The 21,219-nt window shown below is 59.4% G+C and overlaps 1 protein-coding gene across 5 annotated transcripts; it reads right to left on the reverse strand.

Moving 5' to 3' along the window:
• Positions 1–1,766: 1,766 nt before the first annotated feature.
• Positions 1,767–20,490, reverse strand: MTSS2 (MTSS I-BAR domain containing 2). Of its 5 annotated transcripts, none has more exons than XM_081806367.1 (14): positions 20,331–20,489; positions 15,482–15,543; positions 15,317–15,390; positions 14,409–14,493; positions 14,227–14,318; positions 14,066–14,140; positions 12,650–12,807; positions 12,104–12,211; positions 11,157–11,254; positions 9,481–9,601; positions 3,757–3,831; positions 3,245–3,421; positions 2,924–3,089; positions 1,767–2,847 (listed from the first exon to the last, which is right to left on the reverse strand). In XM_081806367.1, the coding sequence occupies exons 1-14, from the start codon at positions 20,397–20,399 to the stop codon at positions 2,093–2,095; spliced, it is 2,115 nt and encodes a 704-aa protein (XP_081662493.1). In that variant the 5' UTR covers positions 20,400–20,489; the 3' UTR covers positions 1,767–2,092. The 5 variants fall into 5 exon arrangements, with proteins under 5 accessions (XP_081662493.1, XP_081662491.1, XP_081662494.1 ...); XM_081806365.1 differs by having other exon boundaries at positions 9,481–9,697; XM_081806368.1 differs by lacking the exon at positions 3,757–3,831 and having other exon boundaries at positions 20,331–20,490.
• Between the last annotated feature and the right edge of the window lie 729 nt (positions 20,491–21,219).

A 21,219-nucleotide genomic window follows, 5' to 3' on the forward strand; every position in this document is an offset into this window, starting at 1 on the left:
AAGAATATTTCTCTGTACAAATGAAAAAAAAAAAAACAAAACACGAAGAAGTCCCCCAAACCAAAGTTTGTGATGCGGGATGGTTGGCTCGGATCCCAAGGGGGTGGGCCTACGAGGTGGTCACTAAATGGGAGATAGATAGGTGTTCACGGGAATGGGGGAGTTATGTACAGCCCTGGGGTGGCTGGGAGGAGGCCTGAGCCTGGAGGCGGGGTGGCTCTGCCATGCCCACCCCCTCCTTGGGCCTCCCAAGCCACCCCTCCACCCCTTACCCTGCTAACATCACACATCCTGCATCTTACTCCCTCCACCCACCAGGTAAACGCCAGCACAGCCCTGCGGAGAAGGGGCAGTGTAAACCCCATCCCGGGCCTTCCCCAATGGGCCACCTGCCCTCCCGGCCTCTTCAGGCCCTCCCTCGCCTGGGCCCTCTCTCCAGGCACCCTAACCTGGGCTCTCCGGTTGGCTGGAGCGTTCAGCAAGGCTGTTCTCAGACCTAGCAACTTACAGATACCATTCTCCGTCTGCCCTTGGGAGCCTGGGGGGCTCCATCCACCCAGGGGCTGCCTTGGTTCCCCAGACCTGCCTGACAACCCTACTTGGATCCCGGTTCCCTGCAGAACTACCAGGAGCTCCAGCCTGGTGCTGAGACTCAGACCCAACCCCATCCCATCCAGACCAGGAAAAGCCTGCTCTCCTGACCTCGGGAGCCCCACCCTGTGGTCCCTCTGCCCTCTGAGCCCGGCCACCCTCTCTGCTGGCCTGCAGGACAACAGGAAGCCCTCCACTCGCCCTAGACGCACCTGCTTCTACCTGCTTCGAGTTGGCGGGCACCCCCACCCCGCACCCACTGCCAGCACAGGACTGGACTCCGAGGGGACTGCACCAGGATGGCATCTCCTCTGGCAACAGAGAGTCAAAGCCAAGCTCCCTGGACCGCACCCCAGCCCCATCCAAGGAGACCTGCTGCCTGCCCCCCACCCCGGCCCTCTCCAACCTTATTTTGGCTTTGGGGAAGCCAATGTGGCCCTCCTCCTGCCATGGGCCCACCAGGCCACTGTGAGGACCCCTGTCCCTCAGGCACTCTCGGACACCCTGTACTGTCCACCCTGTCCCCACACACAGTCCTTGTCCAGTCAGCTCTATTATTATATTCATAAAATAACCCCCACACCCTCTACAGCTCCAGCCCCTATCCCCAAAGGTGCCCGAAACCACCTTTGGACCAAAGTGCCACCAGAGTTAAATTCTCAACGTGTCCAGGTGAGGACCACACATCTGAAAGCAGCTCCTGGAGGGCTGGCCAGATGCCCTTCGGGCCTCTGGATTCCTTCCCTGCTGCCCTGCCTCTCAGCCCCAGCCACACCTCCCCGGCGAGGGGAAGCTAGGACCTGAAGCCCCTCGGGCTCCACAGCCGCCTCCAAACAGATCCCCAAGACTCAACTTGGGGCCCTGGGCCTGTGGGCCTCTTTCCTCCACAGCAGCCTGGGCCTCCCAACCTCAACCTCCCCACCTCCAGTGCCATTCTGTGTAGCTTTTCAGTCAAATCTGACACCTTAGCCGACTGGGCACCTGGCCCCTCCACAGCCAGCCTGCCTCCCTAATCGAGAGGAACCTGGGAGAGGAGAGGAGAGAGGAGAGGAGAGGAGACCAGGCAGGGGCGGAGGGGAACAGTATTCAGGAGAAGACCCAGGCACCACTGACCAGGGAGAGAAGCTGGGCCAGATCGCCTGAGCTAGGGCGGGCGGGCCCAGGTAGGCTCCCAGAGACGGGGGTGGGGTGGGGGTGGGGGGGAGGGCAGGGCCTGTGGAAGAGGAAGAGGAGGAGCAGAACAGGCAAGAAACATATAAAACAGGCTCCAAACCCAGTTCAAGACCTGCAGGCTCAGAGCTGGTGAGCTTTGTTAAACAAGTCACTTCCCATTTAAATGATGCAATCCAAGATGAGTGTCTTTCCATCCCACGTGACTTAAACAAAAAATCCGAAAGCTTGCCTGTCTGCTGTCTCCTCGCTGTGCCTTGGCTCTGAGTGGCTGCGGGTCACCTGCCAGGCCACCTGCCTCTCGCGGGGGCCACAGGGGAGGGGGGCGCCATCACAAGATGCGGGGCGCTGACCTGTCGTTGGTGACGGTCCTCCGGAGCCGCACCCCGCGGCGGATGGCCACCAGCATGTCTTCGGCCGGGGGCTCGCCCGAGGCGGCAGGGGGTGGGCTGGGCGTCTCGGTGGGGGCGGCAGCGGCGGCCAGGCCGGTGGGGAAAGGGAACTGGCCCTCGCCCAGGGCGTGGGCGCCCGCCACCAGCTCCCCGAGCTTCTCCACCAGGCTGTGCCGGTTGGCGGCCAGCTGCTGCTGCTGGTCTTCGTCGTCCGCCGCCAGCCCTGCGTAGCCGGCTGCCTCAGGGGCCGGGCTGGCCCAGGCCGTGTTGGGTAGGCTCAGCCTCTTCGGGGAGGCCTTGGCCAGGTCCTGTGCCAGGGGCGAGGCGGCCTCGTCACTGTAGAAGACGCACTCCTCGCTGCCCGCCCGCGTGGGCCCCGCGTAGCCGGGGGAGTCGGGCACCGTGGGCGTCTTCACCGGCACGATGGGCGGCCGGATGGGGATGGGGCCGGCGCTGGAGAGCGCGCGGCGCACGGCGGGCTTGGTGGACGGTGTGCGGCGGATGGTGGCCACGCCCGGGGGCGCGCCCGAGGCGCTGGGCAGCCCCGCGGTGGAGGCCGGGCGCTTGGTCTGGATCAGGCGGCGGTAGTTCTGGGCGATGTTGCTGTTGCGGGGGATGGTGGAGGACTTGTCGAACTCAGCCGGGCCCTCGCCGTCCGCGTCCCCGTTCACCGAGTAGCAGTCGTAGTCGGAGCCTGGGGGCACGGGATGCAGTGGGCCGGGGCCGGGGCTGTGAAGGCCTGGTGACCCAGCCCCGGCCCCAGGGCCTACCTTGGGAGGGGATGGTGTCCTCGGAGCACGAGGGCGTGGTGGTCTGCGTGCTGTAGCCGCTGGAGTACTGCAGCGAGTCCCGGCTGCTCTTCTGGTGCTCCAGGCTCAGGCCGCGGGTCAGCACCATGGCCAGGTCACTGGCCGCGGGGGACACCTCCTCACCGTGCTGGGGGTGGTAAGACTGCAGGCTGAAGCCTGGCTCCCCGCCCCCCCCCGCCCCCCACTCCCCGCCCTTGAATTGCAGGTGGCTCCCGCCAGGGGAACCTGGCCTGGCAGTGAAGATGGAGTCCTGGCTGGGCTGCCAGGGGAGCCGGCGCCTACCTTCGCTGCGATGGTGGCAGGGGACATGCGGGGTCGCGGTGCCTCCTCTCCGCTGGGGCCCAGGGTGCCCCCGCTGGCCAGGCCTGGCTCCGTGTCTCGTGGGTGCTCCGCTCGGTCCTTCCTCCGCTGTAGGCTGGTGCCCGAGGGCTGTTCGTGGGGACCCGCCTTGGCCCAGTCCTGCAGGGTGTGGCAGACGGGTCAGGGGGCCCTTGGCCCTGCCGTCCTCAGTGAAGGATTCCCTCACTATAGTTGAGGTTCAGGGTTTTCAGGCCCAGAAGGGGGCCTCAGGCTCATGATCATGACCAAGGGCAGAGCGTGGAGGGTGCCATGACCCCTCAGTCCCTCCAGGCCCAGGGGTAGGATGGCCATATCCCAGGAGGGAAAGATGTGTGTTGGGAGTGGCTGCAGGCGTGCCCAGGCGGCTTTTCCTGTGGGGAGTGGGCACTGTGTGCACCCCCCTCTGGTTGACCCTGCACCCTCCCTGCGTCCCACTGCAAGTGGGGAGCACTGACCGAGGTGGGGGAGCTGCACTCGCTAACGGACTGGCAGGTTTCCGAGGCCTCTGAGGACGCAGAGCTGGAGGACTTCTGCCATGCAGAGGCGAGCAGGCGGGCGGACGGGGCGGGGAGGCCAGGAGGAGAGGAGAGAACAGACCAGGTCACAGTGCCAGCATGCAGCGGGGCGTTCCGGCTCGGCACCCCACCCCGCCACCCCTGCGAGCGACTGCGGCAGATCTCAGCACCCTGAGCGCGCACTGCGGGCACCGACCAACCCCGCGGCCCGGCCCAAGAGCCAGAGGTTGTGAGAATTAACAACCGGACTCGCTGCCGATGGCCCGGATGTGGTGGGCCAGGGAAAGAGAGACACGAGGGAGGGCAGCGGGGTTGACGGTGTCCTTGTCATCTGAGAAGGGCTGGCCTGCAGGAGTCCAGAGTTCCATCCTGCACGCGCAGCGCTGAGCTGCCTGTCAGGTATCTACGCACAGCTGTGATGCAGGCAACCGCATTTACAGGTCTGGAGATGAGAGAGAAGACAAGGGTGGAGCCACCGATCCATGGCCATGAGACAGAGTAAGGTCACCTCGGCAGTGAGGGCAGTTAGAAGGTTCAAGGACCCCAGGCACGCCTACGCTCCGTGGCTGGCAAGAAGAGGGTCCAGCAAAGGAGAGGAACAAGGAGCTGCCAGAGAAGTGGGAAGAAAACCATAGCAGACGATGTCATAGAACTCAGAAGGACCTGCCCTGTGGAGGAGCCGGGCTGCCAGGGGTCCATCAGATGAGGACACGGAGGCATCCCTGGAGACCTTGAGAACTAGGTCACAGAATGGTGGGGGCAGAGGTCCACTTTTGAGTGGACCAAGCGTGCAGGGGAGACACCTGCTCTGGGCAGTCGTGGGGAGTAGGTGGCCTGGGAAGCCCCCAACTCACAAGAAGACACAAGAATGAAGACAAAGGCAGTCAGGGCAGACACAGGACCATGGGCGCTCCCTGAGGCACACGCTGAGTGCAGTACAGTGGTTGGGAGACTGGGCAAGGGCCAAGGTGGGGGGCTCGCCCTGTGATGGCCCGAATTAAGCCAGGGTACCTGCAAAGGGTCCGTTTTTAGTACCACGCCTGCCCTGTCAAACTCTCCATATTCTCCTTAATTTAGACCCCCAGATTTTTTTTACAGTTTATGATGAACCAAGATCACCAAAATAAAAAAGGAAACAAAGCACCACAAGTGAGGATTCAGATGATACAAGAAACAAATTTAGATTTTTACCAATATAATTGTTAAAGCAAAAAAACCCAATGGAAAAAGCATTTGAAACACTCAGTGGAAAAATTCAATGTCTGTTCATGAACAAACACTTAAACTGGGGACAGAAAAAACTTCCTTAATCTGATAATAAAGAGTATCTACATAAATATCAATATATTTCCCTCAGAGGGTGGGAAAAAGATAAGGATGCCCACGATCACCATTTCTGCTCAGTACTGGGAGTCCTAGGAGGGCAGTAAGGCAAAAAAAAAAAGTAGCAGAAAGCCACAAGATAGGAAAGGTAGAAAAAAACAGTCCTTACTCATAAAAGACATGACTGTTGCATATGCAGAATACTCAGAAGAGTCTACAGTTATCAGAACTGATAAGTGATTTTAATAAAATTATTGCATGTAAGATCAATATACCAAAGAAAAAAAATCAAATTTTTAAATATCAGCAGCCAACAAACAAAAAACCCCCTAAAAAGCCAATATAATTTAAAATAGCATCAATAGGGGCGCCTGGTTGGCTCAGTTGGTTGAATATCTGACTCTTGATTTTGGCTCAGGTCATGCTCTCAGGGTCATGGGTCCAGCCCCACATCAGGCTCCACGCTCAGCATGGAGTCTGCTTGTCCCTCTACCTCTGCTCCTCTCCCCACTTGCTCTTTTTGTGCGCTCTCTCTCTCTCTCTCAAATAAAATCTTTAAAATAAATAAAATTGCATCAATAAACATTAAATACCCAGGAAAAAAAAAATCCAGTGATAGATGTGCAAGATCTTTACATGCAAACTATAAAACATCACCGACAGAAGGAAAAGCCAAAATGAATGGAGACATGAGCAATCCCCAGTCAAAACCCCAGGAGTTGCTGTTACTGTTTTTTTGATGGAAACTGACAAGCTAACGTTAAGGAATACAAGGAATTGCAAAGGGCCAGAAATAGACAAGAAGATATTGAATAACAAAGCTGGAAGACTTCTGTTACCACATTATCAAAGTTTTGTATAAAGTCACAATAATTAAGGTGGCCTGGTCTTGGTATGAGAACACAAATGAACCAGCAGACAGAATACAGACTCTGAAAACAGCTACAGGTATACAGATAATACCTGATTTATGACAAAGGCAACACTATAGTGCAGTGGGGGGGGGAAATGGCCTTTTCAATATACTGCCAATTAGATATCTGTATGGAAAAATGACCCCTACCTCATATCATATGTGCGCACACACACACACACACATGCGTGCACACACAATCAATTCCTGATGAGCTGCAGAGCTAAATGAAAAAGGTAGAAAAAGGCTTATCTCAGGACACAAAAAGCACAATTTAAAAAAACGAATAAATTGGACAAACTGGATATCCGTTAAAATTAAGAATTTTAGGTCATTAAAAGACTCCATTAAGAGAGTAAAAAAGGAATCCACAGAATCAGAGAAGATCTCAGATGAAGGAGTTGTATCCATAATATATAAGAAGTTCTAGGAATCAATAAGAAAAAAAAAACAAACACCTAGTAGAAAAATGGGCAAAAATGTGAACAGGTCCTTCATAAAAGAGGACAGCCAAGTGGCCTTCAGAAGCATGAAATGGTATTCAACCTCATTCCTCGTCGGGGAAGTACAAATTAAAAATACAGGGCACTACAGGATGCCTTCTACTGTGGTCCCCGCCCCGGAATGGCTACAATGAAAAAGATGTAAAATACCAAGGGTTGGTGAGGATGAGAAACAGCAATCCACCACTGGTACGGTATTCTTGCCAGAAATGTGTGACCTCGGTCTAACTACGGGAAGACCCCAGACACATCCAAACTGAGAAATGTTTTACAAAATACCTGACCGGTATCAAAAGTATCAAAGTCATGAAAGAAGAAGGACTGAAGAACGACTACATATTAGAGAAGCCGCAAGAGATAGAACAGGGTCCTGCACTCCTAGACCAGAGAAAACTGGCAGCATTTGAGAAAAGACCGTAGGTTAGTTAATAGTATCGTAGCTACGTAAGGGGTTAACATTAGGGGAGGCTTGGGAGGAATAGGTGAGAACTCTGTACTCTTTTTGCAACTTTTCTATAAGTCTGAAATTATTTCAAAATACCAAGTTAGAAAAAAGCCTCAAAGGAAAGGTTAAATTGCTGTAACGTAGAGAAAAAGGAAACTGGAAGACAGACCTGAGTAAATGATCCAGAACATCATACAGAGAAGTGAGGAGAAGGAAAATCTGAGAATTAAGAGAAGGATACACAGACAGATAAATGAGAAGGTCTGGCAAGACAATGAATCGCAATCTCAGAAGGAGCGATAGCAAGAACGAAAGTAGGAATACAGAAATAATGGCTGAAAATTTCCAAAACATATGAAAGACATGAATACAAAGATACAGGAATACAAACATATCAAGTGAGGCTAAATAAAAACAAATCTGCAACTAGACACAAACTGAAGAGCAAAGATCTTAAAAGTGACCAGGGAGCAAAGTAAGCTCATGATCTGACGGAGGACCTCTTAACCGACGATGGAAGCCAAAACACAGTGGAAAAATACCTTCAAAGTGTGCGAAGAGAACAACTGTCACCTCAGAATTGTGTCCCCGGCAAAACTTTCAAGAAAGACGACCAAATGAAGCATGTTTACAGATAAGCAAAAAACAAGAATTTACTACTACAGACCTATTCTAAAAGAACTTCTAAAGGATATGCTATACTTCAGAAAGGAAGACTTGAGGTATGAGAAAAAATGATCAACAAAGAAATGTGTAAGCATATGGAGAAATCTAGACAAATTATGTACAAAAGGATAACGAAAGTAAGTAGAAAAATATCATTTGTGTTATTAAAAAATAGAGAATAACATATAATAGCTTATAAGTTGGGAGAAAGTGGGTGACTAAGTTAAAATATTTATTAAGATCCTTGAATTATTCAGGAGGTGAATGGTAAGGATGTACGGTAAAATTTCATGGTACCCTGTAAGAGAAAAGAAATAGAGTATAACTTGGAATCTAGTGGGGGGGGGGACAAATGGGAAAAAGGAAAACAAACAAATGGCAAGGGAAGAGACAAAAGCAGCACAGAAAAAGCAGAAGGAATAAACAGAAAAAAAACCAAACAAACCAGGAGTCCAAATACGTCAGTAATCACAATAAATATAAGTGGACTAAAAATACTGAATAAGGGGCGCCTGGGTGGCTCAGTCATTAAGCGTCTACCTTTGGCTTAGGTCATCAGCACGGAGTCTGCTTCTCCCTCTCTTACTCCCCCTGCTTGTGTTCCCTCTCTGTCTCTCTGTCAAATAAATAAAATCTTTAAAAAAAAATACTGATTAAAAGATAAAGACTGTCAAACTATTATATAAAAGAAAATCCAGGCATCTGCTATTTATAAGAGACTCATCTAAAACACAAAGATATAGTGAGTTTAAAAGCCAAGAGATGGGAAAGGATAATATAAATCTTGAACAGAATACAGCTAAGATAGCTGTAATAACATCAAACAAAAGAGACTTTAAGAAAGCATTATAAGGAGCAGAGGATCAACTACATCATGTTAGAAGATTCAATTCACTACGAAGAGTTGACATTTTAAACTTGTATGCACTTAACAGAAGAGTCTCAAAATATATACAGCAAACATGCATAAAACCATATGGGAGAAAATAACAAATCTAAAATTTTTCAGTTTTACATAGGTGAAACAGACAGAAATGAATGGAAATGAGGTAGAGATGGTCAGTGCAGACAACTCTTTTGAGAAGTTCTGTTGTGAAGGATACTAGGTGGTTGGAGGATAACATGGTGGGGGAAGGGAGGGCTTTTAAAATGCACGATGCTGGAGCTTGTTTGTGTCCTGACGGGAATGAGCCGGCACGGGGAGAGAGACTGCAAGTGTAATGGGGACATCCTTGAGCAAAAATCCAGAACATAAAATACTGAGCCCAAATGGAGGCATTAGCCTAGATGGGGAGGAAGAGCAGACTGGATCCAAATGCAGTCACTCCGGACACCCTGAGGATAGCCCCCTGGGCAGGTGGCCTGACCTCCTTTTGTCTTCTACTGTGGTCCCTCTGTTTGCCCATCTCACTGAGGCTGCAGGATCTGAGCCTGCATCTGAGGAGATTCATGGGCCAGTCTCTGGGTTCCGAGTGAGCTGGCCCAACTGTGTAGAAGCAGGAGGATGTCCTGGGGCTCCTGGGGATGCCTTCTAGGGTCACCACCCCATCACGGTAAGCCTATGCAGGGGGAGGGTCCCAAGGGATCAGAGCTGCGCAGCAGCCCCCTCGGGGCTCCCGTAAGTGGAAGAAGGCAGGCGGTAAGGAGTCAGGAAGTGGTGAGCAAGTGGGGCACAAGAGCCCCCCACTGCCACCACTGTGGCGGATGCCCGCTGCTCTAACCCTGGTCCTTAGCCAGGTTGGTCCCCGGTGAGGCGGTCCTGGGGGCCTCCAGGCCAGGCGCCACAGCTGCAGGCCCTGCAGACGCCTCCTCACCTGGCTGGTGATGTCGGAAGGCATGGGTGAGGGGGGCTTGGAGTAGGTGGCGTCCTGGGAGACGAAGCCAGAGTCGTGGGAGGAGACACTGGAGAGGCGGGCGGCGGCTGGCTGTGCCAGGCTGCGGTAGCGACAGGTGGAACCGGGTGAGTATGTGTGGGCACCCCCGGGCCACGGGGCTCCGCCGCCCTTGGCGCTGCTACTGCTGCTGGGGGCGCTGGGGGGGTGGGGGGGGCAGCAGCCGGACAGGGAGACACAGGGTGCGCGTGGAGGGGTGACAGACAAGGGTGGAGGGGAGAGGTGAGGGGCAAAGGAAGGAAAAGACAAAGTCAGACTACAAGTCCTGAGACTCGGGTGCCACAGAAAAGGTGGGTTCTGGGATGGGGGGGGTCGGAAGGAGGCGGGCCCAGGCAGGGGACAGCACCCAACAGCTGTGTTCCAGGGCATGCCCAGGGCCAAGCAGTCACTTTGCTTCCTACTTTGCCATTAAGAACAGTAGACTTTGGTTGGTGATGGGGAAACTGAGTCACTAAGCATCAAACCTTGTCCCATTCGGGCTAGAACCCAACTCTGGACTGCCTCCTCAAAGTCAGATCTTTGCCATCAAATCCTAACTGGATATCTAGGGTGCGGTGATGGTCTGTGTGCGTCCTGGACCCACCACTGTCCTCATCGCCTCCATCCCCTTGAGTGTGTCCAGCCCTCCGTAGCTCACATCCTGTAACCATTTCACTCTTGGGCAATGAAGGCTGCTTTCTTTCTGAATGTGATCCTGAAGCTACTCAGCCCCCACCCTGGGTCATGGGTGTCCTCTGCCATCAACCCTCCCTGCTGTGACGGACCCCTACCTGGGGCCTAACAGACCCAGGCCCTCCTCCCTCGACAGGAGCTGCTGATGGCCCTGCGCGGCTTACCTCCCATGCCCAGGTGCCCAGCCAGAGGTGGCTCTGGGGAAGGGGAGCCTGGAACCCAGAGGGGCCTCCTCCACCAGTAACTCATCTGTGCTCACTGCCCACCCCGCTGAGGAACCTTGAATCTTAAATGTCTCCTCCAAACGCTGTCTTAGTGCCAGCCCTGGACGCGTCCCTGATCCCGAGCCTGCACCGTGAATGAAGGAGACTTCAGGGGCCAGCATGGGCCCGGGTTCAGGCTGAGGCATTAGCCGGGAACCAGCACTCAGGAACCAGCCAGGCTGGAGCGTCCCTTACCTTGGGGCCTCAGCACACCTTCCCAGAAGCATCTGTGCCCACCTTTGATCTTAGATTCTTACTATCCCTCCACCCACGTCGACTCTGCTGGGCTGGGCAGAGCCCAGTTGTGAAATGCCGGGACCCTGTGCCTCAGTTTCCCCTTCTGTGAAATGGAGACAACACCATACCTGATGTGGTGGTGTTAGGATTCAGTGAAGAAAATGCATAAAGCATGTAGCACGGCCCCTGGCACACAGTGATTGCTCCGTCAACGAAACTGCCCTGCGCCCCCCCCGCCCCGCGCAGGCAGCGGCCTTGAGATGGGGCTACATTCGTCCTCTATGCTTGCATGCCAATTCCTCTGTGACGCACTTGGGTGACTTCTGGGGCCCGGAAGCAGATCTCGATGCAGCTTTGCTGGGAGCTCACCCATCCCCTCCCTGGGGGCCCCTGCCCCCCCTGCCCCCCCATCAACCCCGCACTGACCTGCACATGCTGGACTTCCGTGAGCCGGAGCCGCTGGGTGAAGACGGGGGGGTCTGGTAGGACCAGCTATAGTCCGAGCCCTTCAGGTCTTTGATCACCTGGACAGGGACAGAGATGGGAATCACCGGAGGCAGTCTTCCTCTGCAGAGAGCCTTAGTGTTGTCTGGGGGTCCCCAGAGAGGGCTAGTAGGGACAGAGGCCCCCCCACTCTCTTCCCTGTTGAGAGCCAAGCCCCAGCAGGAGACCCTCCAGGGGAGTCTGAAAGCAGGGCTGCCAGGGGAGGGGGGCATGGGAGAACCAGGGGTCCCTGGGGACTGTCACTGGCAGAGAAGGTGAGAGTGACCATGAGGGACACCATGGGGTTCAAATCCTGGCTCTGCTGTGCCCTTTGGGCAAGTTCCTGGAACCTCACCTGGTTTCTCCCGTGAAGAGCAGCCTATGACTCCTGTCTTGCAAGGGCCATGGGGCGGGGGAATTCAACAGGGTGGCCGTGGAAAGTGCTGGGCAGAGTGCCGGGCACACAGCGGGCACCGGGCCAGAGCGACGCCATGGGCCTGTCACGTAGGACTGACCCTCGTGCAGTGGGAGCACAGTGGTGCGCCGAGCGGGTGGCAAGTGTGGGCAGGTGTCTGTGTGCCTGCGTCTAGGGGAGGGGACAGGTTCTGGGCATGGATGACAGGCAGGCGTCACCAGGTCTGGCTTGTTCAGGGGGAGCCTGAGGGCAGACACGGGGCCCAACCCCATGGGACCTCCCCCCCAATCTGCTCTCAGACTGAGGCCTCCACTGGGTCCTGTGCACACCACCCCTCCCCCGGGCAGGTGCTCCTGGATGTCCCACGGCACGTGTTGGGACATGTCTGGTCCTCTGTCCTGTTTTTTCCTCTACTGTCCCCCAACCAATGGCAGGCTATCCCCTCCCCTGTCCCCTAGCCCCAGGACGGCCGCACCTGCTCACTGGCGGGGGGCAGCTTGTGGGGTTCCGCCGTCAGCACCACCAGGTCGTCGATGATGCCCTGCAGGTGGGTGATCTCTCCCAGCATGGTCAGCTCGCCGTTCTGGGGAAGCAGCGGGTCAGACCCACCGGTCCTGCCCCTGCCCCCCCACCCTGGAGGAACAGGCCTCCCCTGCTTCTCCCCTCTCCCCCAACACTGCTCGGGTCTGATCGAGGCTGGAACTGGACACCCTGAGGCCAGTGTGACCATCTGTCCAGACCAAATTAGTGCACCATGAGCTATGAGACCTGTCTTTGGGCTGTGAGCACGCAGCTCTGAAGGCACCCAGCCAGGTATCACTGAGAAGCGGCCTTTCTCGGGGGTTGAGGGGTTGACCCTGGGCCCTGTCCAACCTGTTGGGGCCTCTGAGTCACCCCGAAAAGCTCCCACTGGTGGCTCCCAAATCCTGATTCTTGGGATTTCCTCAAATTCATGGAGACCCTCCAACTAGCCCAATGGCGGGGGATGCTGAGAACACCCCTCTGACTCCGAGGGACCCACCACCACGGGCTGCAGGAACGTGATGAAGGTGCAGAAGCGCCCGCGCTCCTCGATCAGGGCCCGGCGCACTGCCTGCTTCTCTGTCTCCTCCAGCAACAGGTACATGTCATTGACGTCCTGCAGGGCGCTGTCCAGCTGAGGCTGCAGGTCTCCTTTCCCTGGAGGGGTTGGGAGGAGAGGCCGCGCTGGGGACGCCGGCCCGGCTCGCCGTGTGCATGGCTCAGGCCCTGTGGTGCTGTCCCTGCCGTGGGGCTGGGCACTGCCATGGGGGCCCGGGGACCGGGGAGGGCAGCCAGGACTCTGGGGCTTGTGCCAGGGCTGGTCCCAGAGCAGGCAGAGAGGACAGACAGACACACACACACAGGAAAGACACCAAGCTGCAAAGCCACCCCGGACGTGGAGCGGGCAGAGCCCACCGGGAGCCACCTTGGGAGCAGGTGTGCTCAGGTGAGTCCGGCAGAGGCCACCATGGCTGAGACCTCCACCCCCCAGGGTACCCTCACTGCCCGTGGGCCAGTACCCACTCACCTCGCAGGGCACAGGGAGAGGGTGGGAGCCCGACAAAGTAGAGCCTGGGGGCTCAGCGGAGGGGTGTGGGGGTCAGGAGAGCTAGGGGCTGGGCCCCGGGGGAAGGGAAGGGGGTGGTCTCAGTGTGGGCTCCCACTCAGCTCAGGGAGTGATGCACAAGGACAGCAACAGTGACACAAAGAAGCAGCGAGAGAGACAGAGTGAGGCAAGAGGATGAGGTAGAGATGGTGAGATAGGATGTGAGAAGGCGACAGGTCACCGGGCGGGCCTGGTGGGAGTGGGACAGCCAGGGCCTGTGCCCCCCACCCCGCCCGCTCCAACCCCTCTCGGCCTGGCAGACTGACCCAGCAGCGGCCTGGGACTCATCCCTGGCCAGGGGCCCCCAGGGCCCCAGGGGGACTGTGCCCCGGGCCCCTCCCTCGCTGGACCGACCGCCTTCCTTGCTCCTCCTTGGCCTGGAGAGGCTCCTTCCAATGGCCCTGAGCTGGGGGAGACAGACAAATGGGACAAGGACGGGAGGAGCAGCTGGAGGGACGGACATTTGACTTACCAAGTAGCTCTACAGGAAGGATGTGGGAGGAGGAGAGGAGGAGAGACAGAGAAAGAAAGAATGTGTGAAAGACAGCCGGATGGAAAGAGCCACTCCTGGGGCAGGGGTGTGGGTGCCTGGGCCTGTTGGCCTCCTGCTGCCTCCCTGAGAGGGGAGGGCCTGGGCCAGGTCTGGGGTGCAGGGAGGCTCCTTCTGTCCCACCCAGCAGGTTGGAGGGTCCTGTATCCAGGATAAGGCCCCTCCAGCCCGGATGACGCCCTGGGGCACCCCCTAGAGTGTGGGGCACACGGAGTGGGGCCCCGTGGGGCTACGCTTCCCTGGGCCACTGTGGGTTCTACCTTTGCGTGCTTTCTTCTGCAGCTTCAGCGTGTCTGAAGACTTTTTCTTGATCTCATGCCGGGCTCGTTTGTACTCTGTGCACGGGGTGAGAGAGGAGTGCTATGATGGGGGAGCTCTGCACAATGAGGACAGGAAGCCCCGGCCCGAGCTCAGGGCCTACCTTTTGCGTGGTCCTTGTCCAGCTGGTTGGCCGACTTCTTCCAGTCCTCGATGCGCTCCTGCAGCGGGTTGATGAGGCTCTCCAGCAGGGCGCTGCGGGCGGGGCGGGAGGGTCAGGGCCACCAGCGGGGTCTCCCTGCGTCACCCGCACCCGCCGCCCGCCTGCCTGCGGCCCCCACTCACTTGGTGAACTGCCGCAGCTTGGTCTCGATGCTGCGGTGGCGCATGCACATGCGCGTGAGCGCCGAGCCAATGTCCCGTGTGGCCCCTGGCGAGGCAAGCGCGCAGCGTGGGAAGGGGCCCCGACGGGCAGTCCCAGCCTCGGCCACGAGGGGGCGCGCCGGGCCGCGAAGGCCCGCCGCTCGCAGCCCGCGCCCCGCCCCCAGCATTGCGCGATCCCGCGATCCGTGCTGGACGGGGGGGCGGGGGCGGGGGCGGGGCCGGGGTGGTGGTGGATTTGATCTGTTCTCTGTATTTGCGGTGACTCTGTGCTGGACCAAGGCCCTGCGCATCCCGGCCGTGCCCGCCCGCTGCAGCTCCAGGTGTTCTGGTGGTCAGGCCAGCGCGAGAGACCGTCCAAAGAGCCGGCCCAAATCCCCTCCAGCCCTGGCGGGAAGCCCCTCCAGGTGCCCCGAGGCAGGCGTGAGTGCGAGCAAGCACCCGCTACTTGTTCTCAGGGGCCCCAGTCCTTGCTACTTGAACTAGAAGGCAGAGACGCCAAGGCCAACAGGGGCATGCCTGCCCCTGCGTGCTCTCAGACTGGCCGAGGAGAGGGGGTAAGAGGCAGCCGGGGTCGGGTCGGACGCACTGCACGGAAGGCTGAACAGCTGTGGCTGAGGGATGGAGCTGGCCGCCCACAGCAAGAACGGAAAGCCCACCGTAACATCCCTGTCACCGTTCACCCGCTCCTGCTTGCATGCCACTAGTGATAACAGGCTCACTCGACGACCAGCCGATTCCATTAGGGAACAGAATTCAGTGTCCCAACTCTGCGCCCAGTGTCCTCTCCCTGGCTCACACTCCGCTCAGCCTTTCCAGCCTCCAAGCCCCACCTGGGGCATACCCAACCTCCAGGCACGCCCCCTCCCCACCTCGGGTGTTGGTGGCCATGTCTGCCACTTTCTGGAAGGCATCCAAGAAGGCCACAGCAGCCAGCACAGTGGTCCTGGGGAGATGGACAGTGGGACGGTCTGTGGGTGAGGTGTCCTCTCCTCTGCCCGTCCCCTCCCCAGCTGGGGCACCCTCAGCAGCCTCACCTCAGCTGGGAATGCAGCTTCGTGGCCTTGGAGTTGAAGTCCTCCCAGATGGGGTAGGAGCTCTGCCGAGGAGACGGAGAGGTAATGAGATTCTGGAGGCTGGAAGGCTCCACCTGGGCTGGGCTCCCCACATGCCTCCGTCCAGATTCTGGGCAGTTTCTCAGGGACTGGCCCTGCCCCTATGGAGAGGGAGGCTCCTGGCCCTTCTGGGACGACCGAGGACCAAGGACAGAGCCATGGGGATTGAACAAGGCCTGGCCCTGGGAACAGGTGCCTTTGCTCATCCCTCCCTCCCTGACAGGAAGTCTGGACAACTGTCTACACTGGCCACCGTTTTGGCCCACATCCTCCCTCAGAGGGGATGGAAACATTAAATGGCAGGGCTCAGGCAGGCCAGGTCTCAAACTGAGGCCTCTGGGGGGCCCCACCCTGGGCCCCGGAAGCTGTGACCGGCCCGGACACCCATCCATCCCAGGCCAGCAGCAGTGGCTCCCAGGCCTGGGGAGGCTGTGACTGCTGCAGGGCCCAGCCAGCCTGTCCGGGACAGCCAGGCCTCAGGCTGAATGGGGCCTTGTGCAGCCAACAGAGCCACCTTTCTCCACCCCCAGTTCCCCTCCCCTCCTGGGGACACAGTGTGGCCTTTATCCCAGCCTGGCCCAAAGCTCTGAGTTGGGAGGGGGTTTCCCGGTGGGGAGGCTTAGCTCCTGGCGACCAAGCTGTCCAGTCTGATCAAGGGGCTTTTCTGGCTAATGCGCCCTCCCATGGCGGATGGGTCCTGGAGAAACCTCAGCCCTGGCCTGAGAGCCCCGTGGAGGCCTGGATGCTTGAAGGGGAGCCCAAGGCCAGCAAAGCCCCAGCCCGAAAGGGCTTCTAAGCCTCCCTTCCATGTAGGCTGGGGTGCTCGGCAAACAGGGAAGGCAGAGACCCCAGCCCTCATGGCTTCAGAAGGAAGCTCTGCCAGACTGGAACCCAGGGGCAGGTTCGAGATGGCCTCTCCGGCTGAGGACAGCCTGCAGGGGTGGAAAGGAGACAGGACAGCTTCTGACGGCCTTAGAAACTCCCTCTCCTCCCAGCCCAGCCAGTGCCCAGGGAAAGCAAATATTTGAGAAGTCCACACAGGCTGGAGCGGGATGGGGGAGGCTGTGGGTGGGCTGTCTCCATGTGCGCACAGTTCAGGGTAAAGGAGCCTGGTACGTTGTCCCTGGCAATCCCAAGGAGCTGACCCTCACCCTGGCACCCCCAAGAGTCTTCTGAAAGATGGCATGCTTACATCACCTCCACATCCCAGCCCTGAAGCCTTGCTAAGACCTCCAGGGAGAAGAGCCACTGCTGAGGAGGCAGGGGAGCAGGGGACCAGGGGCAGGTGTCCTGACCCCCAGGACACCTTCTCAGCCCCTCTGCAGCCTCTGGGCAGTCTCAGAACACAAGGAATTAGGAGAAGCTGGGGACAGATCAGTTCCTACCCCACGAAAAGCCTTAGGCTGAGGCCCATCTCCCTGGCCTCCAGCCAGCCAGGCTCACTCCATTCCAGACCTTCACCCCCTCAGCTTTCCCAGTGGGGAGGGGACAAGACACAGCATGGGGGGAGGCCTGGCCCAGTTCCTCCTCAACAGGGGGACCTGAGCACCTTGGTCTCTAAGGGCCGGGGCTCCACCCTCACCGGTAGGTAATTCATAGAACCCGGAGATAAAGAGGTGTGTGTGGGGGGGGGGGCAGAGCGGCCAGTGTCCCAGGGGAGGGTCTTCAGGGTTCACCTGGGCCCATGCCCTCACCCTGGCTATGCCCTGGCTGTCAGGCTCTAGGACTCTGGGTGGCAGTGACTGCTGCTGGCCAAGCGCTTGTTGCGCTGTGTGAGCGCGTCGTCGGGTCCTTAGCACAGCCCCGTGAAATAAATACGACTATCACCCCCATTCTACAGGTCAGGAAACTGAGGCTCAGAGAGATTAACTGACTTGCTCAAGGCCTCCACACGGCAGGGGCAAGATCTGATCCCACGACTGGTCACTACACCTGCCTCCAGGGTAGAGAGAGGGGGTCAGCGGGCAGCAAGGGGAGGAGGGGGTAGGAACTGCAGGGATGGGAGAAACACCCACTCTGTCCCCAGGGCTTGTCACTAGAGGTGCTCGGGACTCCTGGCCCTCGGAGACAGTCTCTGATCTGGCGGGGGTTGTAGTCCTGGCTGTGATCCCAGAGAGGGGGCTTTCTGGGTGACCCTGGGCCAGGGCTCCACTCTGGGCCTCAGCTTCCTCATCTGTCAAATTGGGCTGGGAACCGCACTTACGTCACTGGGTCCGTGGGGAGACTTGAGGAGGCCCTGCAGGGGAAGCACTTAGCACCGTGCCCAGTACACAGTAAGTGCTCAGTTAATGCCGGCTAAAAAAAAAAGGGACTCGGGATCCCGGCTTCTCTGCTGGAAGCCCCTCCCACCCAGCAGGGCCCAAGCCTGGGCCATACTCCCCACTCTTGGGAGGACAGGCAAAATTTATGGGCCCATTTCCTGGATGGGCCAGTGCTGAGGAGAGGCCCCCTTCACTCCATTGAAGGTGCTTTGCCCTGTCCTGCCATCTTGGGCAAGCCTCTGCCCCTCTGAGCTTCAGTGGGCGGCCTGGCACCCACCCAGTGGGCATCTGAGCTAAGTGAGGCACAGAGGCAGGGAAAGCTCCTGAGTGCCCGGCCCCAACCCTGACCCGGTGCCCTCCTCCCGACCCTCCAGCCTCCAGGTGCAGCTCGGGGCCTCCAGCCTCCAGGTGCAGCTCGGGGCCTCCAGCCAACAGGTGCAGCTCGGGGCCTCCAGCCTCCAGGTGCAGCTCAGGGCCTCCAGCCTCCAGGTGCAGCTCGGGGCCTCCTGCCTCCAGGCGCAGCTCGGTCCTGGGGGGTGTTGTGGGGCTCGTGGACGTGCTGTGGACAGGCTTCATGGGGCAGGCTCAGTCTCCTCAGTTCAGCCCCCTTCCTCTATGGAAGCCCCGCTGCTTCTGTGGCTCAGATCACTGAGGGAAACAGCCAGAAACTGCTCCCCAAATCCAGGTGATCAACCTCCAGGTGGCCCAGTCCCCTGCTCTGTCCTTGGCCTGAACACATGCATATGTCCTAGGTACTTAGCATCGCCCCAGGTGAAACCTCCACATGTCAGAAAATCCGGCCTGAATATCTCCCTTTTCCTTCTGTCTGATCTCAGAGTTCCTTGCAAATTGCCTGAGGAGGGAGGGACAGTTCTGTCCCTCTCTGAGCAGAGAGGCTGCCAGCGGGAGGAGGGTGGCGGAAGGTCCCATTCTCTGCCAGCACTGCGAGTAGCTGGGGGCGGGTAGTCTGGGCTGCCTGGTCCCAGGAAGGGATCCCAGTGCCAGGGCTGTGATATCCACAGGACAGGAGGGCCTGCTGAGGGCAGAGAGAGGCCAGGACTTCTGAGGGCTGCCAGAGGGGCCCAGAGGGAGAGTTGCAAGGGATGGAGGTCTCAGGGGAGCACCCTATGGGGGGGGGGGCATCTATATGCTGCTCACCCTGTAGTCCTAGGTGGGGACTGCCTCAGGCCTTTTGCAGGGGCAGGGATCTGGCCGCTGCCCCTAGGGCTGTTCCCCTGGCAGCACCGGGAGCCTCCGGAAGGGCCTGCCTGGGCACTGTGGGGCCAGCAGCCCTGGTGTGTGGTATTTCCTCCTGGGCCTGTGAGGTCACCGAGGAATTGTGTGTTGTATACTTGGGGGTGTGCGATAGGGTGGGGGCTCTCTGGAGTTCACGTGGAGAACCCAGTTCTTTCCCCTGCCCTGCAGTCCTGCCTCAGAGGAGAAAGGTAGGAGCGCGGTGCCCGGCCCCGTCCTGTCACTGGAGCTGGAACTCCTCCCTGCCTAGTCAGCCTGCGCCGGCCCTGCCAAGCCCTGGCCTCTCTGGGGAGAGGCTCTCCCTTGCTCCCCAGATGAACAGAGAGGGATGAGGTCAGGAACAGAGTTGGACAGTCTCCTTAATGACCTTGACCATTCCTAGGCCTCAGTTTCCCCAACTAGTGAGTCAGTGGTGGGCCAAGAGCTGGTGGCTTGCTCCCCACCGCCTTGGCCAATCAAGGTGGGGGAGGGGCTGGGGGTTGGTGCTGAAGGCCTGCGGTGCTAGTACGTTCCCCCTTGGGGCTGCTCCAGAAACCCCAACCCTCTCCCTTCCTCCCTCCAAGGTGAGGACAGAGGGACAGTCAGCCTAAAGTCCTTGGAGTCCTGCAGCTTCCTAGGGCCTGTTTCAGGGGACCTGGGCAGGGGGGGGGGGGGGGGGGTGCAGCAGTCGCAGGGTCGAGGCCTCGCAGGGTCGAGCACAGAGGCCAAGGCCGGCGGGGAAGGAGTTAATGCTTCTCCGCTTTATTATTTTTCCCTGCTTTGGCGGTGACAGCATTGTCTGGGCTCCAGGGCCGTTGGGGGCGGGGGGGGGGTGGTAGGTGGGGGGCGCAGGGTGCACGGTGGTGGTAGGGGGCGGAGGCCGGCGAGACCCGGGACCCATCAAATTTAGGGCCGTGGAGCCGACACCGGAGCCAAACCCCATTCATGATTTGGGGGTCGGGGGCGCAGGGAGCCCGCGTGTGAGCAGGTCGGGACCCCACGGGGGGCGCTACGACCTGCCGACCCCGGGCCTTTAAAGACCCCGGGCGCCGCACGGACACCCCGACACACGAATACGCACACCCCCTCAGACGGGCACCCCGAGACCCAGGCAACACAGCAGACGCAGGCCGGACGCGTTCAGACAAGGACACACACACACAGCGCGGCGCGCGCACACAGCGGGGCCCCAATGCCCGCCGCCACTCGTCCCTAGAGGGGACCCGCACCCGCACCCGCGCGCCCTCCGGGCAGCCGGCCCCGCCGCACCCCGTTACCTTCATGTCGTTGACGATGGCCTGGAAGAGCCCGCCCAAGGCGCCGCACTCCTTCTCCGCCGTCTCCATGCTCGGGCCGGGCCGGGCCGGGCCGGGCGGCGACGGCGGGCGCGGGCAGGGGCGCGGGACGCCGGCAGCCGAGGGAGCCGGGCGCGGCGGGCGCTCGCTCCGAGGCCGGGCCGGGCCTCCGCCTCCGGGCGGCGCTCAGCGGCCGGCCTCGCGGCGCTCGGGGGTGGCGGGCCGCGGCGGGGCGGCGCGGGCCATGGCGCGGCGGGGCGGGCGGGCGGCGCGGGGGGCGCGGCGCGGGCAGCTGGCGGCGCGGCCTCGGCGCGGGGACTGGAGCGGCGGCGGTAATCCGAGCCGCCGCGGCTCGGGCGTCACGTGGGTGCGGCGGAGGGAGGACCACGGCGGGGGTGGGGGGCGGGGGCTTGTAGGGAAGGCCGGCCGGGCGCAGGCCCATTCAGCGCCGGAGCCCGGCTTTGAAATCCGAGCCCGGGCGCAGCCAGACTGGCCGGGCGAGCGGGGCCGGCGGGCTCGGGCGCCGCCGCCTTGGGCCGGGGGCGGTGCTGGGGCGGGGCCAGCCGGGCTGCCTGGCGGGTGGGGACCGGTGGTTGCGTGTCCGCCCCCCCCCACCCCAGGGAAGGGGCTCGGTACCCCTTCCAGCCTGTGGTTTCGGGCCGGGGTCTTCCCGCGCTTTTAGCAGACGGGCGACGGGCTGGGCTCCTCCGGGGGCGTCCCGCGGGCGCGATACACGACATACAGCGGGCGCGCGGGGTGTCGCCCACCTTGGGACCTTCCATCCCAGGCAAGGACAAGTCTGGACGGCCCTCCAGAAGCTCTTTGGTTGCTTTTCCAAGCGGTGCCGAAGTCACTCGCATTGGGGGTGGGG

Source organism: Leptonychotes weddellii, chromosome 16, assembly GCF_054177405.1.
Source record: "Leptonychotes weddellii isolate Sample4059 chromosome 16, ASM5417740v2, whole genome shotgun sequence".
Classification (NCBI taxonomy): Eukaryota; Metazoa; Chordata; class Mammalia; order Carnivora; family Phocidae; genus Leptonychotes; species Leptonychotes weddellii.